Raw genomic sequence first — 9,847 nt, forward strand, 5'->3', positions numbered from 1 at the left:
CCGCTGTTAACACAGACGCCGTTTCGTTACTCTGTTAGGTAATAATCCCGCCTCGAGCTGGCAGTGTGAAAAGCCCTTTTTGATCTTATCCAATGACTGCATAGAGTCTTTGGTCTTATCATAATATTTTATTTATTTTTTAATTTTAAATGGTTGATTTGCAAAAGTCAGAAAATTGTTCAAGCAATTAAAGGGTATTCAGTTGTCTTTAAACTTTATCTCTAGCCTATTTAATCTTTAGGGTCTGAAAAACTAAACGGTACAAAACGTTTTGGAATTGAGCCGTAAAGATAGACGGAAACAACCGTTACATTGCTCTTCAAAGCCACCAGACTCCATTGACAGAAACAGTAATTTACCTCACAGATCACAGGAGTGATCTTTAAGTCAGACACTTAAAAAAACAATCTGAGCCTGTCAGTGGAAAAAAACAAGAACTTTAGTGGACGCACTTTGATGAAGGTAATTTGGATTTTGTACAGCGATTACAGTTTGTTTCATGATGGCTGCTAGCTAAATCTATCTAGTGGAGTCATTTAGTATTTGGCAGGCTATTACTGAAGAGTCTGTGTCCAATGCCAAGTCACACTCCAATATCTCTAGTAGTCTCACCATATTCACTAATGTAATGTAAATAATCTAAATATCTTGCCCCAGTGCATGCTGGGAGGGCTTCCAACACACCTACCTTATGTAGATGAAATCAAATGAACTACACTGAGCCAAACATGCGCTCACCTGTCCTCTCTACTCCTTCTGCTGCATGACAGTTAATTCATTTACCTGTGACTGGTTGGCAGGCCCATCTTTTTGCAAGAGGCCATCAATTGTAGTAATCTTAATATAGAGTCCTCATTAATCCTTCATTGTGTACATGTATATGAAGTAACACACCTTACAATGTTTGTGTCAAATCTCATTTAATTAAAATGAGGAACCAATGCAACAGTAACACACAATAAAAAAACATGCATAAAACAAACCATAGGAGTTCAAACAACACAAACAAGTCGACTTCACTCTAATAAAAGCATGCATAAATCAACTAACTACATATAAGATCAAACTTTTTTTTATATAACATCATGGACAAAACAAACAAAGCCACAAACAGTGCTGTAGATATCATGTCAGCTGGTCAGTGAGCGAGCTGGTTACTGCACACCCTCTGCAGGACCTGCTGGGCTGCAGCCTGCTGAGCCTCCTCCAGCGTGCTGGTGGCAGTGGGTCCTGGCAAGATCATAACCAGGCCTTTGAAGGCCGTGGCTAACCCGGGGATGCACACCTTATAAGTGAAGTAGAGGAATCCATCAGGCCCAGTGTGGCTGTAGTACACCTCATAGAGTGGCTGGCCCACCCTTGTCAGCTCACACACCTTACACAGGAGCACCACAGGGGGCGCCGAGGAGGCTGGAGACACTACATGCCCCTGGGCGGGGGAGAAGCTGGGAGTGGGGCAATGCTGGGGGGCAGTGGGTCTTCCCACTGCTCTGCAGAAACCCGGGGGGATGGAGGGAGGTCGGGCCAGGCGAGGAGGCAGGGCAGAGGGCCGAGCAGAGTTCAGGATGTGGCGTGGCGGCTTCAAGGGTGACGGCAGGAGGCTCTTTGAAGACTTGGGAGGCTGGAGAGGCTCGTCTGCGCTCGGCTTCACTGTTGATTGCCACTTGATTGAGACAGTGAGAGAAAACCTGTTCTTGAAGGCTGCAGACAAAAAGAAGAGGAAGTGTTTAGGGCTGCAGATATTTTCCAGGGAGGCTCAAAATAGCTGAATCTATTTTTTAAGCCATTTATTCCAACAATTTTCAGGTTTGCATCTCAAAGCTGGCAAATCATTGTTGAAAAACACCCTGAATCATCTTAGATTTCTGCTGTCGATTCTCTGCATTGCATATTTTAGCTGTGTCATTTCACAAAGAGCAATGCAGGAGCAACAGCAACTGATTGAACTGACGGGGCATCCACATAAAATGTGAAAACACCGGCTGCAGCATCTTTGCGACTGGGCCTTCCACTCAGACGTTCATGGGAAAATTGATTAAAAAAATCAATTATCTCTGTTTGTGTGCACATTTTACTCCACAGCCACCTCAAGATTAAATGCAAACAAACAAAAACATTTCTCATAAATATAAAAGTTAGACATGAAAGTTCTCCTCAGTCAGGAAAAGGCCTGTTTTAACTGTTATCAGCTACTGATATGCAGGCTGAAACACAAGAGGCCTATTTCTCCTTCATAAAAATTCAACACACGTTGACGGGAAGCAATATCATCAGTGTGAAGTCTGGACCAATCCAAATATTCCATTGTACTTTGACTGGCTTATACACCTTGCACATGCTCACATCCACATCCTGTTACTTTGATCACAAATCACTTATCAGCAGGCTGCAGTGTATGCAGGAAAAACAGTCTGTGTGGAGAGCAAAAGCAGGCGGAGCGTAATCCACCATAATGACATCACGGCTCCCATCAGCGGAAATCTGACGACGATTTATTTATCTCCATAAACAGACATCTGCAAGTGTGTGCAGCAATCAGTTCGCTCGACGCCATGTCATGAAAGCTGTTCAGCGCTTAGATTTCCTGACTTCCTTAAATGCATCAGAAATGATGGATCCTCCATTCAACAAACTTCATTTTAAAGTAGTTCTCCTCTTGAGGACAGACCTGACAAAGCTTCATGTTGACTTGTTACTAATATCCGTCACGATGTTGTTATCTCAGCAAACTTAAAAGCCGTTAATTAAAGTCAATCACAAGAAAATCGGTTTCTGTTTGGGCTTCATCCCGCTGAAGTAAGCCAGAGTGCAGCCTCTGTGTAACTTACTGTTTACAGTGAGACTGAGACTCAGCACAGACAGATGAACGGGCGCTCCTCCGGGGGATGGGATGAACCAAGAGATGACAGCGTTTATTTAGCAGACATATCTGGAGGGAGAATTTCACTTCACTTTGATCTGAACACACGGTCGCTTCTCAAGCTGCTAACTGGACTGTAAACAATGCAGTGCACGGGAAAGGAGGTCTTGGCTTAAAGTTGTTTATCATTTAACGCTGGCTAAACCAGACGCGCCCCACGTTGACATGCTCACCGTTGTCCCCAGAGACTATATCGTCGCCAGCCTATAGCTCATGGGTTCTGAAATTGCTTTAAATAGAATAAAATGACAGTGTTTTAAATGAGTGGACTTTTTAGTCTCGGTCATCAGCTGCAAAACAATAAAATGAACAGGCTGTGTAGTGCCTTCATTTAAACAAAACTAATTTCTATCTAACTTGACACTGAGGGTCGAATTGGAACACGAAGCAACAAACCCAATGTTCACATGCTGTTTCCATTTCGGATGCAGCGATCTATTCATTTAACATGTCTTTCTAATAAACAAAATGGTTTCCATTAAGCAGTCCATTATATCAAACATAAAACGGATTAACTTTAACACACTCAAAACACACAAGCTGAAACGCACCTGCCAGCAATTACCTGCAGCCTTGGCTTTATGCACGATTGACCAAGGCTCCACCCAGGGTACGGTGTCAGAGTTACATCCAATCTATGTTGCAAAGTATTTCCAGCAGAGATTAAGTAAACACAAAGTAAAAACCACATTTTGACTCCAACAGGCTTTAATTAATTGAGTAGTAGGCTATAACTGCGTGTGCCCTCAGTTTCGGTGGATAAACTTTGGTCTCATGTGCTGGTCGCCTCCACAGCACGATGCCAGTCATTGTGTCATTTCTGTAATTAACAGGCCTGGTAAAGCCCAATCAGAAGAGTTTGATTTCAGGCTGTGCACAGAGGTGAATCTGGTCAGGACAGTTTGTTTCTTGGCTCTCTGTGCGAAACATAGGTAGGTTGGCACTCTGGCAGCCTCCACCGTCAGTGGGTGAATGTGTGTGAAAGGGTGAATGTGACAGCAGTATAGAGTGGATATGGGTCCGATCCTGCCAGGAAAGAACTGATTTCTGTGACGTTCATATTAGCTGTAACAAACGGCCAAACTCAAAGGTGGACTGAAAAGACGGCTGTCACAGAGAAAGATGAGATTCATTCAAATACGGGACGCAACGGCGAGATGATCCTGAGATGAAAAATGTGAACATGTATTACAGCAGCACACCGATGTATCTCCATCAACAGGAGCTCACCTACCTTCCACCAGCACCTTCTTGGCCATGGACGCAGCGTGGTGGGACGAGAAGGCGATTATAGCAGACACCCCCTCTATACCAGGGCCAGCCTTCAGAGACACCCTCTCCACGCCTTCCGTCAGCACACGCAGCACCTGGAGGCAAACAGGCCTTTATTATTTAATTTCACAGAAGGAGGATTTCAATTTCAATGTAGACGCCACAGAAGCGAGAGCCGTGTCCACATGTCTGGGTGTGGGTGGTTAAAATATTGATTGATTCTGCTTTAAGAGGTCTTTAACAAACACTCTGTCCCATGAGCTGTTCAACACACAAGGTTACGAAGGGAGGGAATCACCAGACAATAAGACATAATCATGATACTTAAAACAGTACACGATTTTAAACATTTTTAGATAACATACTGTGATTTATTATCTTTTTCTGACAGTTACATTTTGTTTTCTCCTCTGACAAGAGTTATCTCACTTTAAACATTTTAATTGCTGCACAATGTTTATAGTTTTCACTTTCCAGTAAGAAGGCCTCTTTATTTGGCACTACTTTGTGTGGACCGCAACACATACATGTTACTACGCCTGCAGCGTGCGGTGTCGGATCAGCCGTTAGTGTCAGCGGTTTGTAGAAGAGACAACAAAGTAAAGAAAATACAAAGTGCCGTTCATGGTGGGGACCAGAGGACGTTGTTTTCCTTCATGCCGTTAAGTGTTTTATGCCGTATGTCAGCTGTTTGTGTCAAACTTTTCTGAAGATATCACAGGTGGTGCTTGATTGTTTTTTCCCGGACTGTTGAAACAAAGCGTGTCCTGATTACCTGATAGATTACACCTGAGTTCTGCTGAGTGATCATGGCGTTAGATAGCGGTGGCTAGCTGTGCTAAATGTAAACAACCACACTCCAGGCGCAACACTGAGACAGCTCCGCAACGTCCCCTGACCTCAGCAGAAACAAACTACATGAATTTTCCACCCATAAATAAATTAGTATAAATAATGGACGTAGCCACAGTGACGTCCCCCAATGGTTTCTCGACTGTGTAAATGAAGCCTCGAGTTCGGGATTTGGCCGCCGTAATGTTGGTTTTCCAGAGCCAGACGTGACCATACTTGGATCAGAGGGTGGAGCTGGAGAGGAGCGAGGGGTTGGCAAACACCAAGTGATCAAAGCTAAACAGTCGGTGTCTGTGGCTGATCCATTAGCTGGTTAACTAGTTTAACTTAGTGTTTCCTACAGAGGAGGATCGATTTGTGGTGCAGACTGACTGCAGCTGTTTATTTATCAGACTTAAGAAGTAGTGGAATTGCTGCTCGCTCGCCCGGTGAGAGAGCGGCGGGTTTCGGGAAACTTAAAATAACCTTCTCATCACTACGGTCTGCTGTAATCTCTCCGGGGAAAAGCCAACAACAATCCTGACTCCTGCACTGGCCGACAAATAAATAAATGTTTGATAAACACTGAACAGGCTATTTTTTGCTTTCGGAGCAAAGTGGACACTGGAACTGCAGTTCTTTGCACTTCCACATTGTCTTGCTGCTTTATTAGGAAGCTGTTGACTTTTCAGCCTCGCTATCTCCTGCAGGTTATGTTTAAGACCCCTCCCATGTGACTGTCTTTTCCTCAAAGTCCAGTTCCTGTCTGACCTTCACAGTGATAACGGTGTAGTGACAGATGTATATGCTGTCCAATCTACAAACATCATGCATCATCAATTTCATTTTCTTTCTAAAGAAGGGAAATAATTTTTTCGCTTCACGTTGACTGTGACAGTGAATTTATTGTACAGCTATAAAAGAACAAACCCTGTTGTATCACAGAGACCGTCCACAGAGCTGCTGTACCTGCAGAAGTTCCTCCTGCCTGGTGGAGGCCGGCAGGTCTCCCATGCAGAGGTGTCTTTTCTCCGTGCTGCGGCGGACGCTGAGGTGGAGGCCGGGCTCCAGCATGTGACCGTGCAGCAGGCGGATGGCGTCCGTAGCTACAGCCGGCGAGCCGTATTTGGCGTAAGCAAAGCCGCGGTTCTGGCCGCTGAAGTTCATCATGAGCCTGAACTCCCAGAGGGGCCCCACGGAGCCGAACAGCGGGATCAACTGGTCCTCATACGCATCCCGTGGGATCTGGCTGATGAAGACCTCACAGCGGGCTCCCGGGAGGGGGCCGTCCCACACTGAGGGCAGGGTGGAGGAGAGATGTGGGGTACATTAATCAAACTGTGCTACTGTGTCAGCTAAGATCTCCAACAACGTAAAAACCTGAGATATTTAGACATACACCCTGAGGAGATGACAAGCAACTAATTGGAGATTAGGGGAGAGTGGGGTAAGGTGAGCCACCCACCAGTTCTATCTGGCTGTGATCGAGAGAGACACATGGGAGAAGGGATTTGTTTGTCAAGGTGAAAAATGTTGTAGTCTGTGATTTGTCAACGTTTAAAACCAGATTCTCTCTCTGTGTGTTCACCATGAGTCTGGTTCTGCTTGAGGTTTCTGTTAAAGGAAGATTTTTTTGAATGAATAAAAACTAATTAATTTATTGATTGCAGAAATAAAAGATATCTCAGTGTCAGTTGTTCTAATATCTTCAGCTCTAGTTGCAGCTCTGATTCACATGTGTGAGTCTGTCTGGGTTTATTCAGTCACCTTCAGGAGGTCCTCCATACTTCCTCTGCCCGTTAACCTGAGTCAGCTTCATGTTGGTTGTTTTCAGCCATGTTTCCAGCTCCTGGACCCGCTCAAGGTTCAGCACCTGGGGGGGGGTATGAAATCAATCAATAAAAATGTGATATGAAACTAGACATTAATGTTTTCTCTGCTTGGGGTCTTCAGTGCTGCTGAGTGATTCTATTTCCTGAAACACACACGTGATGCTGACGCAGAAAACTCTGCTGCACATCAAAGCAAGCGCTCCCTAAACTAACGGCCACTCCCCCAGAGGACCATGCGAGGTTTGGGCTTCACTTTTGGGTGAGCTGTCATGTGATGAGCAGCTACCTTGCAGCAGCAGTTTAGAGTGGAAGAGAAAACAACAGAGACGGTCGGGGAAACTAAAGTCACATGTCTGGAACATAGGACGAAGAGCTGCTCCCCCGAAACAGCTCGTCATCGCTTATTTGGAGGTATTTCAGGTTTAGGGCGAGTGATGTTAAGAAGAAACAATAATCAGCAAAGAGGTCATGAAACCTGCGTCTGCGCCACAAAGCAACACAACTAACTCGTTCAAAGTGCAGCATGATGAGTGCATGAAGGTGAAGAGGAAGAATGAGCTGCTCCCCGTCCCCCAGCGTCAAGTCAGACATCCAGAACAGAGACACTGTACGGAGACACCCTATCCACCCAACTCCCAAAGACACACTGAAATTACCCATGATGCACCACATTCAGGTAAAGAACCTAAGGTAAGTCTTAGTTTGATGCAACATTTGTACATGAGCCTGAACGCAGCACAAAGTGGAACTGAAAGCTGCTCTGTTTATTTAAATGTGAAAGTTCAATAAAAGAAAAACTCCCTAAAATTAAAAAATAATCTTAATATTGATCAAAAATAATGATTATCATTATTTTGTCTCTTCTTTTCCACATCACAGGTAGAAAAGCACAGGTGGAAATAATGGCTCAGTGACATGTCATGATTCACGTCAATCATTAACATTATTAGTAACACCTGTAACACATTATTAGTAACCCCACCCCACCAAATACAAGGTGGTTGTTTAATAAATCATACACTGATATTGCACGTTTTAATATATTCTTAAAGTGGGCTATTTTGCACTCGTCAGGGGTAACTTGGCTCTCTGTCAGTCTTACCTCTAAAGTAAAGGTGAGCAGGCTTTTTTGGGGCTCCAGGCTGTGGAATAGTGCCCCATCCCACATTAAGTCCTGTTCTAATATTGACCATTTTTATATCAGATTTTTAAAGTGGCGTTTATGTTTCCATAAGAGTTCTCATACTGTTGGTAACTTTATTATAAGTCTGTTCATTTTAAATTTAATCTATACACCTGCGTTGAAACAGTTTCTAACCCACCTGCCTCAACTGTAATAAACTTAATGTCAACTCCTGTTGTTTTCAGACACTAAAATGTTGCTAAAATCTGACTGCCTGTTACACACTGCGCTGTAATGGACGGAAACACAGCCAACTCGGAGTTGGAAACGACTTTTGAAGAACTCTCTAGGACACGCACAAACACTGGCGGGACGTTATTAACGTAACGAGCGGCAGGTGAGGCTCAACCAGCGCCAGGGCAGAAAAAAACAGTGAAACAAAGTTTAACAGAAGAAAACGTGACAGTTACCTTGTTAAGCACGGACTGTCGCGAGGACGCGTTAAACAATGTAGCCAACAAAGCGCGTGTTTATAAACAGCTCGCGCGGCACGATACAAACTAACCGCTGACTAAAGGCTGAATGGCCTTGTGCCGTCATTGCTGCTAAACCAACCCAGACTCCGACTTTATTTCACCTTTCAGCCGCTAAACTAAACTAAACTTTAAAAACAACCACATTTAGAGTAGAAAGACAGAGAATCCGCGAGTGAAAAGTTACCTGACTCTGTTTGCTTTCCATCGTCTCCACCGATGTGATCTTCGCGCAGACAGTGACGCAACTCCGAAGCTCGTGGCCACACCTGAAGCTCACCATTGGCCGGCAGACTACACTTGACACCATGCCGCGTTCACTGTCCGCTCGTGACACGAGTGTGCGTTCCAGCCCACATCCTCAGAACACGCGCCCGGGAGGATAGCCGATTCGCCGCTTTAAGTTCAAATTCTAGCAAAAATAAACAAACAGGAAATGAGAGCGTAACAAAAGTAGCCCGAGGAGTCCCTGCATTCACGTGCACCTCTCACGGGCCCAGTCCCCAAATGTGAAGTCATTCTACCACCTTCCGTGTGTTCACGAGCTTTAAGGCTGAATGTAGAAAATAACGGACCCTACAAAGAGGATATGTTGTATTTTATTGATCAGAACTAATCAAGGTGACTCATCATGGACAACAGCTAAGGGTTGCAAACTAATAGCATTTTATAGATGATGTGGTTACATCGATTTTCTGTAGGTGAATTAATCAAAAAGTCAAGTCCAGCAGCACGGCTAATTGTGTACCAAAACCTTCTATGACTTGTTGCTCCAACTTGAGGGCGGCCTCACAGCATTTTCCAATAGTATGGCTGTGCTGGAAATGCCCTACTATACTAGCAGTACGTATGATTTGGCCAAAATATAGTATGCAGTATGCCAAAAATACCCGGATGTCCTACTGATTTGGAAAAAATCTCCAGTATGCTTTGGACCAGTATACCTCGCCTACTGTATCCCACAATGCAAAGCGCTGATGGTCACAGCGGCAGTTGACAGCAGCAGCATTCCAGCAGAAGGGGGCGCTATAGCTAAAGAAGCAGCGGTTATTGTTTACTTCCGCCTGGCATAGCATGCTGCAAAACGAATTTGAAAAGCTCCTCCATACTACATACTACCGCCGAACGCAGTATGCAGTATATTGCATGTAGTATATAGTATGTAGTATGTAGGATGGCATTTTCGAACACACCGTGTGTGTCTGCAGAGCTGGAGGCTTCAGTTTCAGGGCCGCAATTCTGTGACCCTTGTGTTTTTGTGACAGTGCCACCTATTGGACGAATGTAGGAGCAAATAAAGCAGTGTTCTCAAAGATTTTCAAAAATAAATGTCTGT

General features: G+C 44.4%; 1 protein-coding gene across 1 annotated transcript; it reads right to left on the reverse strand.

Moving 5' to 3' along the window:
- Nucleotides 1-1,138: 1,138 nt before the first annotated feature.
- dnd1 (DND microRNA-mediated repression inhibitor 1) lies at nt 1,139-8,722 on the reverse strand. Its single transcript, XM_069670068.1, has 5 exons — nt 8,699-8,722; nt 6,791-6,896; nt 5,993-6,318; nt 4,155-4,287; nt 1,139-1,701 (listed from the first exon to the last, which is right to left on the reverse strand). Exons 1-5 carry the CDS (start codon nt 8,717-8,719, stop codon nt 1,139-1,141), a joined length of 1,149 nt encoding a protein of 382 aa, XP_069526169.1. The 5' UTR covers nt 8,720-8,722.
- Nucleotides 8,723-9,847: the final 1,125 nt, after the last annotated feature.

Source organism: Semicossyphus pulcher, unplaced genomic scaffold (assembly GCF_022749685.1).
Source record: "Semicossyphus pulcher isolate SPU_LCO1_2020_fin unplaced genomic scaffold, fSemPul1.0.p SCAF_2, whole genome shotgun sequence".
In the NCBI taxonomy this organism is placed as follows: Eukaryota; Metazoa; Chordata; class Actinopteri; order Labriformes; family Labridae; genus Semicossyphus; species Semicossyphus pulcher.